Here is a 19415-nt window from a genome sequence, read left to right as displayed (position 1 = left end):
CTGTAGCTTTTGCTATTTATAGGTTTATGTTTGAGTAAAATGAACATTGTTGTTTTATTCTATAAACTACAGACAACATTTCTCCCAAATTACAAATAAAAATATTCTCATTTAGAGCATTTATTTGCAGAAAATGAGAAATGTCTGAAATAACAAAAAAGATGCAGAACTTTCAGACCTCAAATAATGCAAAGAAAACAAGTTCATATTCACAAAGTTTTAAGAGTTCAGAAATAATCAATATTTGGTGGAATAATCCTGGTTGTTTTTTAATCACGTTTTTTTTTCATGCATCTTGGCATCATGTTCTCCTCCACCAGTCTTACACACTGCTTTTGGATTACTTTATGCTGCTTTACTCCTGGTGTAAAAATTCAAGCAGTTCAGTTTGGTGGTTTGATGGTTTGTGATCATCCATCTTCCTCTTGATTATATTCCAGAGGTTTTCAATTTGGTAAAATCAAAGAATCTTTATAATGACTAAATCTCCTGTACGTGTTCCTATAGACCCCATAGACATTGTGAAAGACATCATCGCCCCCCACGAGTACCTGGCCGAGGAGGACCCCAAGCTCTACAAGTCTCTGAAGACACAGCGCGGCCCCCTGAACGACGACTGGATCGAGGAGATCAACATCAACCCCGGAGCCATGCCCGTCATGTGCGCCTACAAGCTGTGCAAAGTGGAGTTCCGCTACTGGGGCATGCAGTCCAAGATCGAGCGCTTCATCCATGACGTGGGTGCGTACGGGCTGGCGGAGGTGGGCGTGTACATTCTAGGGTGGTGTGGCTAAGACTAACAAACAGAAATAGATGGAATACAGGCAATTTGTGAAGAGGGAGGAAAAACTGAGTAAATTGATATGAAAAGTGAGTATGAAAAGAAATGGCAAGCCATTTATTTAGTTAAACGTTTGAGAAAAGAGAATAAAAATGAACTTAAACTTGCCGTTTTTTGGCTCTTCCTGCTGGCTTTCTCCCTCACTTCCTGCCTTTACTGTTTACAGCAAAGTATCCTGAAGTATAGTATAGTAAATAAAAATAGCTAATGCCTGAGAAACCTGTTATAATACTATAATACTAATCTATAAAGTTGTGCTTATTCAGCCAATCACTGAAAGTGCCCTTTTGAACTGTCCTCTGTCCCCTCAGGTCTGAGGAAAGTGATGGTACGGGCGCACCGGCAGGCCTGGTGCTGGCAGGACGAGTGGTACGGTCTGACCATGGAGGACATCAGGCAGCTGGAGCTGGAGACCCAGTTAGCTCTGGCCAAGAAAATGGCCCAGTTCAGCTTAAACGAGGAGGGAGGAGAAACCAACGGCGCCACCGCCAGTCCGGACAAAACGCAGGACGCCAAGGAGGCCATCGGGGCCATGGAGACGGAGGGTCAGGCCCGGGGCCTGGGGGACACGCTGCAGACTCGCGGGGAACTGACCAAGCAGTGGTCCACCTCGTCCAGGTCCTCCAGGTCTTCAAAGAGAGGAGGTATTTGTACATGCCTTTTGCACGTTTGGAGCTGCACAAGGTGTACTTTTCCCGGCGTTACAATAGCAAAGATGCACTGATATGCCCTATAAAAATCAAGCTGCATGGTGCACTGATTAGCATTGCAATACCATACTTCCTTGTGTGATTGCAATGAATGTATAAATAATTTAGTTTAAACTACTCAATTTTGCATCCATTGTATTGCATGCTGTTCTTAAAGTAATTAATGTGCTCTCTACTGTATTTCACACTGTATGTACTTTTTTAACCAAAGCCAGAGCCTCTTTCAACACGTCCCACTTCATTACCGGCTCACCAGCGCCTGTAAATGTCTATATTTGGGCATAAAGTGTGTTTCACTCAAAACACTGGATAATTATGAGGCTCTCTGTGCGCTGGATTTGGTTGTGATGAGACTACAGAGTGGAGGATCTGCAGAAACTCAGTTTAGAAACCTCTGGTTTGAAGTTTGTAGTAGTTTTTGCTAAATAAACGATAAACGATGCATTTGTTTTAGTTTTTCTCTTTTCTCTTTCTTCTTGTTTGAACAGGAAGTCCCTCTCGCCACAGTATTTCTGAATGGCGCATGCAGAGCATCGCCCGCGATTCAGACGACAGCACGGACGACGAGTTCTTCGATGCCCACGGTAACGTTTAACCCCATGCTGTATACTAGTGCATCTTAAACAATTCAGTAATTTAGTTCAAAATGTGAATCTCATATATTATATAGATGTATTATATTACACACAGAGTGATCTATTTTAAGTGTTTATTTCTTTTATTGTTGGTGATTATAAATTACAGCCAATGAAAACCCTTAAAAAATCAGCGTCTCAGAAAATTAGAATGTTATATAAGAGTACCAATTGGTACTTTTGGCAGTGTGGGCAGTGTGCCAAGTCCTGCTGAAAAATGAAATCCCTGATAAAGTTCAGTTGTGAAAATGGCCTCACTGAGTCACTTCCTGTAATGGATAAACTTTTCTCTTCTTCTCTGATCTGAACAGAGGACTTCTCAGACGAGGAGATTTTTGCCAAGGAAATCACCAAATGGAGCTCCAACGACCTGATGGACAAAATTGAGACGGCGGAGGCGGACGAGCCCCAGAGTAGGCCCTGCATAATTACAGCCTGTCTGATTTACTGCAGCTCTCTCTGGCTATTTACATCTCCTCAGTGTGAGATCATGCTGTGCTGATGCTTTTCTAACCAATCAGTTTCCATTAGAACCGTTAGGATAAAGTTTATTCTACGCTGAGGGAATAATGCACACTTTTAGATGAGCCTGTAATATTAATTGTTATTAAATAATATATGAGATTACAGAAAAGTACACATACTCTGTTAAAAAGCGGCTTGTCTGTTAACAATCCTCAGTACCATATTTTTGCTTTGATGTATTATAATGTTTTAATATTTTAGACATTTTAGGCATTTCGGACTATAAGACCCATTTAAAATCCTTTAATTTTCCCAAAAATCGACAGTGTGCCTTATAATCCAGTACTCCTTAGTAATCTCACTCTGCTGAAGTACAGCATTATAAGGGTGAGTTTTAGTAAAGTTTCTCCAGCACCAAGAATGGAGCAGCTTTAGCATTAGTATTAGCCGCTAACCATGCTAAGTGCTAACTCTTTCACCATACAGAGGCAAATATAAATGACTGTAGTCCGCATGTTTACCATGTTAAAACAAGCTACATGAAATGAACCGCTAGCTGATAGTGCCCTGGGTTACTGGAGCACTCAGGGTTCCTCAGTGTAGCGCTATCAGTGCGGCATTTACTAGCACTAAGCGTAGCTGCTAACTGCACTAAAATACTGGAAATCTAAGCTTCCTGCAAATAATGAAAGCGATTTACTCACCCAAATAAACAGTTTTCAATAGAGAAATCTGTGTAGATTAATATACAGCGCTTATTTGACTTTAAAAAATATATTTTTTAAGAATTACATGCGCCTTAGAACTGGAAATGTATAGTTTATCTTTTTTTTATAGTGCTCCTTATAATACAGTGAAAAATACAGTAAAGGATTATTATGTTTTATTTAAATCCGCCAATAATAAATGAATGTTTTCAGGTGATCTGTATCAGGAGTCTGGGGTTGAGTATTCTGAAGCCGGTGCTGTGCAGAGACTTAATGAGGTACGTATAACAGCTTTAACGGCTTTAACGGCTTTCGGTGTAATAAAGCCCATTTTAAGACCCCATTTTTAAAAGGTCCTTTTATGGTGCAGTGAAAGCGATACTTGGGCTGACTTTTCTCTTTCACTATTATTGGGATAAAAACACTATAGAAAATACACCAATCAGCATTATTGAACAGTGAATTGTTTTTAGACTCATTGATAATCTAGGAGCACTTTGTAGTTCTATAATTACAGACTGTAGTCCTGTTTTTTTGCCTACGTGCATAATATTCTCCTTTTTTTTCATTTTTTACAATAAATAAATCGAGAGAACTGTGATAATGCGATTGATAATGTCAATAACAGCTAACTCAAACTGCATTACTCACATTCAGCCACAGAGGGAGCTCTTTACACTGCAGACTGTGATCATGATGTGATGTAACTAGGCTGGAGGCAGAGTGAGGCAGAGCAGCGAGATATTCTTTGAAATTTAGAACTTCATTGAAAAGTTACTTTATTTCAATAATTCAGTTGAAAATGTGAAACTCTCATCTATATATTATATAGATGTATTACACACAGAGTGATCTATTTCTTTTATTGTCCCATCTAGAAAATTAGATTATATGAGACCAATTGGTACTTTTTTGCAGTTTTGGCAGTGTGCCAAGTCCTGCTGGAAAATGAAATCCGCATCTTCATAAAAGTTTGCCTTGATTTACAAATGAAATGTAAAACTTACTGATGATCAGTGATGGTTTGGAGAGTCATGTCTGTCATCTGCTGGTGTTGATCCACTGTGTTTTATTATCAAGTCTAAAGTCAGTGCAGTTTTGTTTTCTCGCAAAATCTTACAGCACTTCATATCTTACAGCTTCCCTCTGCTGATAACAACTTTTATGGAGATGTGGATTTCATTTTCCAGCAGAACTTTGCACACTGCCCACACTGCCAAAAGTACCAATTGGTCTATTATAATATTTAATATTTTCTAAGAGACTCTGATTTTTGGGTTTTCATTGGCTGTAAGCTTCATAATGATCAACAATAAAATAACTAACATACTGCCCACACTGCCAAAAGTGCTGATTGCTCGTATATAATGTAATAAATATAATGTAATAAATAAATAAATTTCTGTACGTGTCTCTGAGAGCGTATTACACAAGACCGGCTCCACTGGCCCGACTGTCCTTTACCAAATAAAAACAGAGAGTAGTGTTTATCTCAGCGCCGGCCCGAGCCGCTGTGTGCCGAGTCGGGTCGGGTCGAGTTCTCAGGCTGCTGAGGGACGTTTGTGGGGGAGGGGCGGGGGGCAGGACTGAGGGTGAGGGACCTTCAGGACGTTCTCAGCGTTTTTTTACCCTGCTGTTCAGAGATCCAGATCAAAGCCTCGGTCCAGAAAACGCAGGCGCCGAGTGACCCGACCCGCAGCTGTGAGTAGGGGCACAGTACTGTCCTGTCCCGTCCCGTAGAGACCCGTAGCACTGTCCTGTAGAGGCCTAAGGAGATGTAGCTCTCCATTAGCGAGCTGCTCTGTAGAGAAAGCGTGGTTTGATGTGGTTTTATACACTTTAGATCAGTGTTTCAGACTGTGTTTCTTCATTCATGACATTTTAGACACCTAATATTGGGTATTTATTTTTTAAAAGGCCTAATTATGCAGACATCAGCAGTCTTTAAATTGTATTATTTTTTTTTTTTTTATGTTAAACGATTCATAAGAGCTGTGATAATGCAGTAAATAACAGCTAAGCTGTTTCATTCAGACTTAGAAGAAGAAGAAAAAGAATAAGGCTTCATATTAAAGGGAATAGGGAAAAAGAAAAAAATATTACATTAAAAAGGCAACAGCGGGGATTCTGCCCAATCTGGCAACCAATCTGAACATATTGCTGTATAAACAGCTCTGGAAAAAATGAAGAGATCACTACAGTTTCTCTGATTTTGCTATTTATAGGTTTATGTTTGAGTAAAATGAACATTGTTGTTTTATTCTATAAACTACAGACAACATTTCTCCCAAATTACCAATAAAATATTGTCTTTTAACACATTTATTTGCAGAAAATGATAAAACAAGTTCATATTTATAAAGTTATAGGAGTTCAAAAATGTATATTTGGTGGAATAACCCTGGTTTTTAATTACAGTTTTTTTTTCATGCATCTTGGCATCATGTTCTCCTCCACCAGTCTTACACACTGCTTTTGGATAACTTTATGCTGCTTTACTCCTGGTGCAAAAATTCAAGCAGTTCAGTTTGGTATTTTAATGATCACATAGCGTATGTGTTGCCCCCAATTTTGCCTCAGATTTTATGTTATAGAAACGTATAGAAAAGTTCAGCTCTATTTCTGAGTGACCACAGCGCTGAATAATTTATAATATTTACCGCTGTAATAAATCCAGATCAGCTCATAAATCGATTGATAATTAGCTGATGATCTGAGTAAAGTGCTTTTACAGGCTGCTGGTTAGTCTGAGGTCACTCAGAACTGGGATTGAGAGTGATGTAATCAGATTTAGTAGTAAAATGTGTTTTTTATCTTTGTGTTTTGATGAATATTAATGAACTTTTCTTCGATACTTCAGGACGGTTCTGCTCAGGCGGGTCTGCAGGCCTCTAAGATCCACGTTCTGCTGCTGGTTCTGCACGGCGGGAACATCCTGGATACGGGTGGAGGAGATCAGAGCAGTAAGCAGGGGGATGTGAACACCATCAGCACCGTGTTTGAGACGGTGATGCGGGTTCACTACCCGGCAGCGCTGGGTCACATCGCCATCCGGCTGGTGCCGTGCCCGGCCGTGTGCGTGGAGGCCTTCTCCCTCGTCTCAAAGTGAGTTACTGAGATATTTACACTGCTTTAATAAGGACAGAAATAAAACATTTTTATGCAACATCGGTATCGGTTAATGAGTGTACTTCACACAGAGAAAATTAATGTAAATGTTACTTTAATCTATTTATTACTACTTTTAATATTTTGTGCTTGTGTTTCTCAGAAGTCCCAGTGTGGTTGTAGTTTGTAACTATTTGTTTTATTTATTTAGGATATTAAAATATTTTTATATTGGAATCCCAATGTCTGTTCTTAATCCTTTCAGACCTGAATTATTTCCAGTGATGGACACAGAGAATGCTGTTTTCTGTCTGCAATGTACAGAAACACTAATACTCTTCTATAAAATCTGTATAGTAAATAAATCTAACTAAAACATAAAATAGTTTATGTCCAGAGCCAGTGTATTATATGTTACATTTCATGTATTTTTTATATAAGTAAAACATGACTAAGTGTTAAGTAACTAAATTACATTAAATTTGTAAAATTAGCTGTTGTTTTTTTCTTAATGGCTTTAGTACTACAGTTTTTTTTTGTTTTTTTTTTTCCAGTGGGCGAGGCTGAGCTACTGTTTCATTGGTTTACAAACTTGTTTATTAGCTGGTTCATGGTGTATTCTGATGGAAAAAAGCTCTCTAATAGTGTTAGGTGCAACAAAAAAGAAAATATGTGATGTCCATTGCAATGGATGCAGGGTCTTAAAGGGTTAATAATATAAACTTAGTTTCACTGTAAAATAGTGTAATTATATTATTATTATGCTAGTATATTGTTATTGGGCACGTTGTCTTAAAGCTCTTTTGGGAGCCCAGAAGCAGGATTTTTTTTTTTTTTCTGTAGTGGCGCTTTAAAATGACCCAGTCTCAACAAGTGTAATTCAAAAGGACATGCTGTACACATGCATTTCTGGACAAGCTGAGAGATGCAGAGATAAAAGTAATATTATAAAAATAGGATTATACACAGTTCTAGAGAGTGTAGTCCTACACTTGGCGTTACATAGTGCAGTTATCAGTGTTCTGAGTCTGGAGTAGCACCTACAGAGATGCTATTCTCTCTATTCTACAGTCAGTGGAGCATCGAAATCCTTCTGAAGATGATAAGAGGTAAAAGAGATAATCTGATAATAAAGACAAGAGAGTAAAGCAGCTTAAAGTTATCAAAAAAGCAGTGTGTAAGACTGGTGGAGGAGAACATGATGCCAAGATGCATGAAAAAAAAAAACTGTGATTTAAAAACCATCAAGGTTATTTCACCAAATATTGATTATTTCTGAACTCTTATAATTCTCTCTCTCCTCAGTTTGAGTCCGTACAGTTATGATGAGGGCTGCCTCTCTAACAGTCAGGACCACATCCCGCTGGCTGCTCTGCCCCTGCTTGCTACATCTGCCCCCCAGTACCAGGACGCCGTGGCGGCAGTGATAGTCAGAGCCAATCAGGTGTATGGAGACTTCATCAAATCACTGGAAGGAGCTGCGTTCTCTGGACAGGTCAGAAATATCAGATAACAGGTTTTAATAATTCAAGAATTAAAGAATTCGGTTTAATTTACTTGTTTTTGGGCTTATTGTGTGTTTGTGTGTGTGTGTGTGTGTGTGTGTTGTACAGGTGTGTCTGATAGGAGACTGTGTCGGGGGAATCCTGGGGTTTGATGCTCTCTGCAGCAGCAACGTCACCGTCTCCGAGAGTCAGAACAGCAGCAGGAGGGGGAGTATAGTCAGCGTACAGGTGAGAACCAGAGGCGTCAATTAATGAAGTATAAATACTTAATTACTTTACTAAGTATTTTAAGAACAGCCTTGTTACTCCTGTTTCATTTCAGCTGGTTTTCATTCCAATAAAACCCCTATCCAGATAAATCTCCCCATCCAGATAGAGTGAATCTGATTGTGATTGGATGTAGAGCAGTATAAACATATACCATTCTGACTCCCTATTGGTTTATACTGTGATCCATCACACCTGCACACGTCCCCCCCCTCCCACACACACACACACTCCAGCAAGAACACAGCAGACGTATGTAGTCTAGTATGAAGATGATCCGTGCAGAGACTCAAGAGACAAACTCCAGTCCAACTAAACTTCAACTTTAATATATTTACATTCTACTGTATTTAAAATACATTCATTTATAATGGGGCATATATGCAGAAGCCATTGCTGCCCTCCAGAGGAAGAAAGTAGAAATGACAGCAGAGTGTGTTACAGTGTTATGATTGATATGATATGTGGCATTAAAAGATATGAATAATAAAAATAATAATATTAAAAGAAACTAATCAAAATAGGTTAAAAAGCAATAATACGAAACATAATACAAAAAATAAAAGTTAAAAGTTTGATATTTGCTTTAACCCTCTACAGCATGGTTTTGCCTTCAAACCTTAACTTTTGTCTTGAGTAAATGCATTATATATGTATATATTTTTTTGTATGTATTTTATTTTAAATATAATGTCACAGATAAGCCTCTGTTAAATAAAATGAGACACATAAGTCCAATACCAGAAACTGATCAAATTAATATACATGTTTAATTTAAATACCTTTTTTATTATATTATATTTTAATATATTTTTTATCTTAAAGGTATTTAAGGGTTAGGGTTGTACGTATTAATATTTAATCAAACATATTACGTTTTTATAATACATTTACATTTTTTTCTGAGTTTTTTATTTATTGCCTCATGATAACATTAAGCAGTCTTTTTTTTTAACCTTTTTTTTACGCAGTGCTTTTTCTTTTTTTAACCTAAAAATAAGTAAAACAATTATTTCGCAGAGGGTTACATTTTTAAATTTGTTTAAATTTCCATTATGCATTTTTTTTTCATATTTTCGGAGTATCTCACAACATCTGTATTGAACATTGCACTTTATCACTATAGCAGTTCAGTCTAACTACATGAAAGTCATGCTATAATATTATTATATAAAATCTCTTTTTTTTTTATTCCTGTATGTAAATGATGCTGAGACCCTCTGTGTGGTCAGTCCCCTGCAGTAACTGTATGTATATATGTGTGTTTGTGTCCGTCACGCTCGGCAGGACAATGACCTGCTATCACCGGGCATCATCATCAACAGCAGCCACTGCTCTTCCTCAGCGCCGGGTCTGTCTCTGGAAGGCAGCCGCCACCTGAGCCGCAGCAACATCGACATCCCGCGCTCCAGCGGCCCCGACGACCCCAAGAAACAGCTCCCCCGCAAACGCAGCGACTCCTCCACCTACGAGCTGGACACCATCAAACAGCACCAGGCCTTCCTCTCCAGGTTAGATCATTGATTATAAAATGACTTGAAAAATTAATCACTTTTCTAATCAATAAAATACAAAGACAAAAAAAACACATTAAAGCCCTATCTGGACGGGATTAGTTTTTTCAGGGGGACATCTGTTAAAAAAAAAAAAAAAAAAAAAAAAAAAATCACACTTCTACTCTTCTAGTGATAAAACTCCTGCGTCCGGACTGCAATTGAAAAAACAGGTTCAGTTCGAGTTTAGTAGCTCCTCCATTTCCACAAAGTGTAATTACGGTGCGCGGCAGTGGACAAATTTAAGCTGTTTTATTAAACTCCAGGAGACTAAAATTACCGGAGGAGCACGGAGATCTGAGAAAAACAGTAGATAATTCAGTAATTCTGTAATTTTCTCAGAGGACGTCTGAGAAAAACACTCACAGTACATGGTGGTTCCGGACGGGAATAAAATCACAGAAGATAAAAACCCCCATTAAAGAGAAAGTTACCCAGAACTACCTGAGAAACTAATCCCGTCCGAATGAAGATGTTTATAAGGTGTTTTGTTTATATTGCATTTTTTAAAATATTTTAAGTAAATCTCTATATCTGTGTGTGGTGTAGTCTCCATTCCAGTGTACTGCGGAACGATCCGGGCTCGCGGAGGTCCAGTAACAGCACCATGCTGGAAGGCGGCGGCGCTCTGGGCAAGTTTGATTTCGAGGTGTCTGATTTCTTCCTGTTCGGGTCTCCTCTGGGTCTGGTTCTGGCTCTGAGGAAGACTGTGGTTCCTACTCTGGATGGTAAGTAGATAAACCCCAACTTTCCTTTACTCTTAAAGCAGTTTATTCTGTTTGATTTGGCTCCTGGGCTCCACCTACAGTTCAGAAAGTGTAATTTGCCCTTTGAATAATTGCTAAAGAACACGCTTTACACATGCATTTCTGGACAAGCTGCGTAGGCTGCACACAGGACAGAACACACACTAACATACACCTCATACACCACCACCATGCTTCATACACCACCACCATGCTGATGAGTGCTAATCACGGCAAGAATAAATGAGTACTGAAGAACAGGGTGAAAATAAGTAGGGTAATTATAAAATATGCAGAGAAACAGATACAGAACTACAGTGTAGAATCTGTTTAATTTATTTCAACACTTACTGTATTCTTTAAACTACTTACACACAGATACAAAGAGATTAAAGCGATAAACACTCCAGTCTGATGTTATCCTGTAGATTATCTCAACCTTCTCAGAGTTTTCTCTCTTTTTAATGCTCTTTATTTGTGATATGCTTTGGCTTCAGAAAGCAAAGCATTAAGATGATGTTGTTAAAATAAAAAGGGGCTTAAACAGGCATTCTACAAAGCTGCTTATGTGTCTGTATCGCTGTTTGTTGTTTCCCAGTGTGGGTTGCATGAGGTCAAGAAGTCAGATAAGAGATTACAGCAACCCCCAAACATCTGTCTGTCTTACACATCACAGATCACAGTTTATCAGTATAACCCTCAGTTTTGTACTATTTTGGCTGCATATACTTGCTTTTATGGTATTCCTGCCTTTGCGCCAATGCAAAGCCGCTGATACACGCACGCGGGAGTATGAACGTGTTCCGCTGTGTAACGTGGATATGCGTAGACTATAAATTGGCCTAAATGCACACGTAACACTTACGTATAGCCAGTTTAGCTACAGACACAAAGGGGGTGTGGCTTTGTTCTGTGCTCAGGATGCCCTTTCTCCACATCCACACTACATTTCACACAGAAATGAGCTGTTTACTCCATATTAATGCTTAAACTTTTTAACTTTTTTTTTTCTTTCGATTTAGCTCCTTTAATAGATTAATGTCAGATTAATATTACAGCACATGCATTAATAGAATGCATTATAATTTTCTTTCTCTTTTCCAGTGGCTCACCTTCGCCCAGCCTGTCAGCAGGTATATAACCTGTTCCACCCAGCGGACCCCTCAGCTTCACGCCTGGAGCCCCTGCTGGAGAAGAAGTTCCACCTGCTGGCCCCGTTCAGCGTCCCCCGCTACCAGCGCTTCCCCCTGGGAGACGGGCACTCCGCCCTGCTGGGTAAAGATCCGCCTCCCGCGCTCATTAATGATGCTCTGCTTTCATAGCAACCTGTCATATGTTTTATTGTTCTGTCTTATTTGTGTTTTATATATTTTTATTATTATTGTGCTTCATTTCTACACTATATGTCCAGATGCTTGAGGACTCCCTGTCTAATGAATGCATTAAATGCATTCAGTTACTTTATGTTGCACCCATGGCTGACAGAGATGGGCAAAATGCGCTTTACAGAATTAATTCTGTGGAATTAACTATCTAGCTAGTTATCTGACAGCTCAACTACAAATCAGCTACTCCATGTAATTTAAGCGCTGGACTTGGGATAGGTGGAGTTATGTGTCACACTGCAACCAGCCAGCAGAGGCGCTAGACCTGTATTTGCTTCACTTTTAAGAGAATTTGTGCTGCTCATGACATTTTACAGTTATAAGCAATTTAAATTTCGATTTTTCATGGTTTCCGCGGTTACTTAAAAAGTCTTAGAATTAAAAATGTCTTAGATTAATATCCAGGTAATTAAGGTCTTAAATTGTCTTTAAATTTAAATTTACTGTAAATTTGCTGTAGGTATGAAATTTACTGTGGGTGCCGTGGGAATGCACAGGGGAGGGAACTAATGTTAGCGGAGAGCTAGCTAACATTAGCGGCGTACTAGCTAAAGTTACCGGGGAGAGAACTAAGGGTAGCGGAGAGCTAGCTAACATTAGCGGTGTGCTAGCTACAGATGGGAAAACTAAGATTAGCAGAAAGCTAGCTACCTTTATGACGGCTCTATTCTGCATCACAATGGAACAAAATTGGAAAAAATGATAGCAAATGGGAAACGTTAAGTTTTGATTTCCAACACAATAAATTATTTCCTACCAAAGGCATTATGACTTCTTTGATTTCTTTTTTGGGTCTTTAATTATATTTATTAAGGTCTTAATAAGGCTTTAAAAAAACATTAAATTTGACTTTTAAATTGTGCAAGAACCCTGTTTTTGACTGAGCCATTGCTTTTAGCAGTGTTACAGACTAAACAATTCTGTAATTAGACAACAACGTTAATTATCTCAAGGGTGCCAGGCAGCCCCGTTTCTCGTCTTTGTCTCTGTCGATCTGACCGTTGCCCATTCCTGTCCTTGTAATGCTCTGATGCCGCTGTACCATGCGTCTGTTCATGTCATTTCTCTGTCTGTCTTTCTTTCTGTCCTCTTTTCTTTGCCCCGCCCCTTGCCCCGCCCTCCTTTGTCTCGTCCTCTTGTCCCCTTGTCCTGCGACTGGCATGCAGTGGAGACCCTCCAGACCAACCCTCACCTCCTGCTGGAGTGTGGAGGCGGCTTTACCCGCTGCCCTGACGGCCTGGGCGAGACCTCCATCCCCGTGCCCGTGCTCAACTGGCAAGCAGCGCCAGCCACACCTGAGTGTGTGTAGCCATTCCTGTCTCATTCTTCACCTCCTCCGTTTGTGTGTGTGTGTGTGTGCATGTGTGTGTGTGTGAGTGCGTGTGTGTAAAAGAGTGTGTGCATAATGCTGTAGGTGTGTGTGTCGGCTTGTCCACCATATTGACCCTTTACTGTACTAAAGTACGTGTTTGTAGTAGGGCTGCACGATATTGGAAAAATTAACATTGTAAATTTTATTTTTTCCAAAATATATAACGCAATATTAAACAATGCAGATGCAGGGCCCATGACGTCACCAGACCTTCCTCTCGCACTTCTCAGGCAGCAGCAGCCTGTCACTCACACAGACACAGAGACAGTGCTGTGTATCTACATTGCAACAATGCAAAACATTGATTTATTAGCCTTAAGTGACATCACTCGTCCTGCCCTGTGATTGTTGCGCATGCGCACATAGTTTGTATTCAGTCTTCTGTAAAGTAATTGCAGGAGTAACTGTTTAATAATAGATTAATCATTGATTTTGTCACAGTAATTACAGATTGTAATGGAAAGCACTTGAACTAATCTGGGTTCTATCCAAAATCGTAAATTAATTTCTTATTAAACAAAAATGCTCTATAAATAAGAAGGCTGTAATTGGTTTGATCAATCTTAAGGAGATTCCTAACTTCAATATTATGATTTTTTACATTTATATTTATAGAATAAGCTGATTATTCTGTGTGTAACTCTCTGTAGCGGATGTAATGCACGCTCATGGGGGGATGTTCGTGGAGAACTCGTACCCCTCGTCTCCTGCCTCGGTTCCTGCGTTCCGTATTCCTCGCAGATCCAGCGAGGTCAGCATCGCCAGCCAGGTCTCAGGACTGGCAGACAGTTACACTGCCTCCAATATTGCCAACAGTAAGAACACACACACACACACACACACACACAGTGCTGTGTAACCGCTAAATCTATGTTCACACAGCACCTAAAAGTGGCCAAAATTCAGTGTTTATTTTTGTCTTTTTAAGTTTACTGTTTGTAGGTGGCACGCTTGCACAACAGAGCAGTGCTTCACGTTAAGTTTCACTTTAACCCCAGCCAAATTCTCAAGAGCTACGAATGAGTTCAGCTGCAGCTGATCTTATCACCAAAAATTCACTCCAGCTAAATAATAAAAAAAAAAGATTTGTAGGCGCGTTCGGCCAATTTATTAGGAACACCGCAAGGCTGTATAAATAGCAAAATCAAAGCTGATTCAGAAAGTGAAGGGATCTCTCTATTTGTTCCAGAGCTGTATATCAGATTTTGTTTTTTTTGCTGTTTACAGCACACAAAAACAACACACCTGTGTCACAAATGATGTAAAAGTTCGGATTTGGGCCACCTTTACTTAGTGTGTGAACATAGTCTAATTCATTTCTAAATAAACCACTATTTGGTTAAATTTGGTTACGATTCATATATAACGTACTGCACACTGTGTATTCTCTGTATGTTTTAAACACAGAATAATGGCTGTATAAATACGTGTACCGTTCATTACACCACTAATATGGACTAATGGTCTTTTATACAGTAAACACATCTTTTCATGTTTTTAATGGTATTGTAATTAGCAACTTTTCAGTATTAACTGTGTACCATTTTTTCACAAACCCCTCCCACTCTGTTGTGTTGTTTATCCCGTAGCTCAGTCATGCCACCTTAATCAGTCCAAAAAGCTTAGCCTTCTGTCCCAGCTGGCTCTCCCCTATACCAAAATATCCTCCAGAAGCCCCTCCCCGAAAGTCCGCCACAGGTTGCTCAATATCAGGGGGGCGGGGTCAGACGACACCAGCTGCTCGGACGACCTGGAGCGCGGCGGGAGCCCCCTGGGGTTCGAGCCCGCCCCTCCCCTCAGCTCCGACCCTCCATCTCCGTGCATGCAGCTGGACGTAGAGCAAGGTACTGCTGGCCTGAGGGTGGCGAGGGGTCCGGGGACCAGTGTGCCCCGCCCCCTGGGCTCTATCTGCCACTCTGTGTGCCCGCTGTTGGTCTTAAACCCCTGCAGCCCTGCCCTGATCTGCTGGCTCTCACCAGCCCCCACTGCCACTCTCTGCATCTTCAGACTGGCCTGTAGGTGGGGAGCATCTGGGTGTGGTTTTAGTGGGACAGAGTTCAGCACAGTTTTGGTCGTTTGGTTAAATTCAATACTAAAATTCATGATGCATCACAATTGCATTGTTTGAAAACCAGAGGTCGCAATCCCTCGAGCAGGTCAAAGAACCAGTGGGCGTAAGCAAAGTGCACAGAATATATTAGTAATTTTTGACTTAAACCAATCACACAAGCACTTTTGTCCACTATCTTCGTGTCTCCAACAATGTAAACACACCAGATAAGGGACAAGACAACACCGTAACTCACTGTAAATCAGCTCACTGTAAATCACCTTTGCTTATGCCCACTGGTTCTTTTAAGCATATTCGTTTTCGAGTTTAAATCCCACATATAGAGCTTACGTTGTATTTGTAGCAATGGAGATAAAGCAGAGAGCTGCAGCAAGGGTTGCCAGGTCTAGCAAAAATCTTAAACTAGCTCTATAATTAAGGTTGCCACAGACATTCATGAGACAGCACATTCTCATTTTGAACGATTCACAATTAATATGCAATAAAAAAAACACACTCGCGACTGTCAATAATCTGATTAAAACTTGATTAAAATTTGAGCCAATTAACAGAAGTTACCAGGTTGAATAGGCGTATCACCAAATTGTGCTGAACTCTGACTTTCCAAAACCAGTTCTGCCCCCCCCCACTCGTGCTGTATCTGGTCTTCTGGCCTCTTCTTCGGCCCTCACTCGCACCCCCCGTTTGAACCTCCCACCACCCTCTACCTCCACCCGAACCCTCTGTAGCTCCTCCTCCACTCTCCACAGAGAGTCTTCATCTGCAGATCTCCAGCTCCCCCGTCTGTCTGGAGGATGAAGAGCACTGAAGATGCTTCAGATGACTTTAGAGTCATCTCTTCCTCCCGTTTCCTGACTGCACTCTATTTTTCTCTCTCTGGCTGCATCGTCTGCACTGCCCACCACCACTGATTCCCTGTAGAACCTCCACACAAGGCTGTGGTGTGTGTGTGTGTGTGTGTGTGTAGATGTTCTGGAATCAGACTGCGGATTAAAGAATATATGAGTTGTTTCTCGTTCAGCCTTTACTTAATTTTTTCCCACTTAATCAGTCTAACCCTCCTGCTCTTCACCGTTACCGTTATTTTACCCTCTGGCCTGAGTTTACTGCTGGATTTACCTCAGTAAAGCTGTAGTTTATTTTCTGCTCTTCTGTTGAGTCTCTCTGTGTTTGATTCTGTGTTTGATTCTGATGATCTATATCGTGTTTATCTTCTCCTGCAGTTGCTGCTCGTTGGTGGGGCACTAAGCGTATAGACTTTGCCCTGTACTGCCCCGACGCTCTGACTGCCTTCCCCACCGTGGCTCTACCTCACCTGTTCCACGCCTCCTACTGGGAATCCACTGACGTCGTGTCCTTTTTACTACGACAGGTACTGTAAACAACTCCATTTACTATAAACATCAACACCAACAGTCTATTAATGGTCCTATCTGGATGGGATTAGATTCTCAGGAGCTCCTCCAGTAATTTTAGACCCATCCGGATGCACATCTCTGCGTTTCGTCTCCTCACGTTTAATAAAATAGCTATTTGTCCACTGCCGCACACCGTAGTTACACTTTGAGCGTGCGTATCCACGGAGATCCACGGTAAAACACAACAGCGAGTGGAAATGGAGGAGCTACTGAACGTGATGTCATGTGACTGAGAAAACGAAAAAAAAAAAACAACTCACCAATCCTCTTGTTTTTTTTTTGTTTTTTTTTTGCAGTCCGGATGCAAGAGTTTTATTACTGAGTAGAAGTGTGAAATATATATATATATATATATATATATATATATATATATATATACAGAGGCCCCCCTCAGAAACTAATCCCATCCAGATAGGGCTATAGTAGGATAAATCAATAATAGAAATGCTGTGTTTAGGAATGATATCTATTTTTTATTTGACTGTGTTATTGGACTTTATGGACGGCACACTGTATAAAGTATATAAGGTGCACTATCAGCGAATGTCTATTTTCTGGTCTATTTTCATACATAAGACACATCTTAAGTGAATGCCAGTGTATTTTCTATATATTCATCCATTTCTCTAATCTCTCTCTCTCTCTCTCTCTCTCTCTCTCTGCAGGTAATGAGGCATGAGAATTCCAGTATTTTGGAGCTGGACGGTAAGGAGGTGTCTGAGTTCACCCCGTCTAAACCGCGGGAGAAGTGGCTGAGGAAGAGGACGCATGTTAAGATCAGGGTGAGTGTATGATATGATTCTCTCAGTTTGTGACGTGTAGCAGTGCCACGGCAGCTTTTACCTTTTTATACAGTTCCTTGCCTAGATCTGGAATTATTTAGGTGTGTGTGTGTGTGTGTGTGTTGCAGAACGTCACGGCTAATCACCGGGTGAACGATGCGGTGTTTACGGAGGACGGGATGCAGGTGGTGACCGGCCGGTTCATGTACGGACCTCTGGATATGGTCACTCTAACCGGAGAGAAGGTACGGAGAAATCTGATCTCCATCCATCCATCCAAATCTGCTCAATACATCCTTTTATCTATTGAAATCTAGTAAATATATCTGTGTTAATCTGCTGTTTTCATCTCTGGTTGTTGTTTTTTTTTGTAAGGTTGATATCCATATAATGACCCAGCCTCCGTCGGGTGAGTGGGTGCACTTCGACACAGAGCTGACCAATAGCAGCGGCCGGATCTCCTACGTGATCCCGGAGAGCAAGCGGCTGGGGATCGGGGTGTACCCGGTGAAGATGGTGGTCAGGTGTGTTTCTCAGTGTTATCTGTACTACAGGTGGATTTGTGGAATTAGTGGGTGGACCTAAAGTCTGGTAGAGGGATGGAGAACCCTCTGTTCTAGAAGGTTCTTGGTTTCCGGGCCCTGGTGCTGATGTTCTGTGTTACTCAGGGGGGATCACACGTCTGCAGACAGTTATCTGACGGTTCTGCCGCGCGGGACCGACTTCGTGGTTTTCAGTATCGACGGATCGTTCGCTGCCAGCGTGTCCATCATGGGCAGTGACCCTAAAGTGAGGGCGGGGGCCGTGGACGTGGTCAGGTAATGTTCACACCGGCTGAAGTCTAAATCTAAAGCATTGTTACCCCTGACTTCCATATGTTCCAATGTTTATATTGTAACATAAATACTGCTACTTCTTTTTATAATAGTTTACTTACAAAAGAAATTGTGTATAACAATATTATATATTGTTATTCGTATTTTTATTATTAACACATTGATATCACAGAGAAATTGCTAAGTACTTGCTAAGTAAAATATTATTAAATATGATGCACTTCACAGGGTTAAAGCTGTAATGTGATTCTTCACTGTGTATAAATAATGCTGATTGGCTGTAGGTATGAGTTGTGTGGATGGTGATGGTTTGATGGTGGTGTACCGCAGGCACTGGCAGGATCTGGGGTATCTGATCGTGTATGTGACGGGTCGGCCGGACATGCAGAAGCAGCGGGTGGTGGCCTGGCTCTCCCAACACAACTTCCCCCACGGCATCGTCTCCTTCTGCGACGGCCTGGTGCACGACCCCCTCCGGCACAAAGCCAACTTCCTCAAGTCCCTCATCTGTGAGGTGAGTAACAGGAGCCACATATACACACACACACACACACACACACACACACATATATATATATATATAAATACAGCTATATAAATAACTCCTACATGTCCAGTATTGTTCACATCCACATTCAGATCTCACTGAAATAAATGTCATTTGAGGCCACGGTTTATGAAGGGTTTATAGAATCACTGTTTTCTCTGTTTTCTCTGTTTAAAGGCTCATATGAAGATCTTCGCTGCGTACGGCTCCACTAAAGACATCTCAGTCTACACCTCACTCGGCCTGCCCCCCTCTCAGATCTACATTGTCGGGAGACCAACAAAGAAGATGCAGCACCAGTGTCAGGTAGCGTCTTCTCCAGATACAACTTTACATTATTTACACCTTTCTGTTCAACTATGTTGTAATACTATTTGTATGCATTGCAGATTAATACTAGAGTCATCCAAAATAAAATAAAATAAATTAAAAAAATAAAACTTTTGACACATACTGTATATGTAATG

General features: G+C 40.7%; 1 protein-coding gene across 6 annotated transcripts in view; it reads left to right on the top strand.

The window, feature by feature from the left end:
- LOC103035112 (membrane-associated phosphatidylinositol transfer protein 2) overlaps positions 1 to 19415 on the top strand; it is a 72415-nt gene that overhangs the window by 47736 nt on the left and 5264 nt on the right. For 2 of the 6 annotated variants that reach the window (XM_049468538.1, XM_049468539.1), the window contains exons 5-25: positions 508 to 741; positions 1153 to 1485; positions 2040 to 2135; positions 2498 to 2599; positions 3572 to 3636; positions 6219 to 6463; positions 7772 to 7961; positions 8080 to 8199; positions 9526 to 9749; positions 10341 to 10519; positions 11642 to 11812; positions 13089 to 13223; positions 13945 to 14109; positions 14884 to 15138; positions 16589 to 16737; positions 17449 to 17565; positions 17694 to 17810; positions 17941 to 18089; positions 18234 to 18383; positions 18732 to 18915; positions 19126 to 19254. In XM_049468538.1, the coding sequence (XP_049324495.1) occupies positions 508 to 741; positions 1153 to 1485; positions 2040 to 2135; positions 2498 to 2599; positions 3572 to 3636; positions 6219 to 6463; positions 7772 to 7961; positions 8080 to 8199; positions 9526 to 9749; positions 10341 to 10519; positions 11642 to 11812; positions 13089 to 13223; positions 13945 to 14109; positions 14884 to 15138; positions 16589 to 16737; positions 17449 to 17565; positions 17694 to 17810; positions 17941 to 18089; positions 18234 to 18383; positions 18732 to 18915; positions 19126 to 19254 (3509 nt within the window). Of the gene's footprint in view, positions 1 to 507; positions 742 to 1152; positions 1486 to 2039; positions 2136 to 2497; positions 2600 to 3571; positions 3637 to 4999; positions 5060 to 6218; positions 6464 to 7771; positions 7962 to 8079; positions 8200 to 9525; positions 9750 to 10340; positions 10520 to 11641; positions 11813 to 13088; positions 13224 to 13944; positions 14110 to 14883; positions 15139 to 16588; positions 16738 to 17448; positions 17566 to 17693; positions 17811 to 17940; positions 18090 to 18233; positions 18384 to 18731; positions 18916 to 19125; positions 19255 to 19415 lie in introns of all 6 variants that reach the window. The other 4 variants (XM_049468541.1, XM_022680798.2, XM_049468540.1 and 1 more) reach the window with 4 other exon arrangements.

The sequence above is a fragment of the Astyanax mexicanus genome, chromosome 20 (assembly GCF_023375975.1).
Source record: "Astyanax mexicanus isolate ESR-SI-001 chromosome 20, AstMex3_surface, whole genome shotgun sequence".
NCBI classification, from domain to species: Eukaryota; Metazoa; Chordata; class Actinopteri; order Characiformes; family Acestrorhamphidae; genus Astyanax; species Astyanax mexicanus.
The sequence above is the reverse complement of the archived record's forward strand: the minus strand, read 5'-3'. Positions and strand labels throughout refer to the sequence as shown.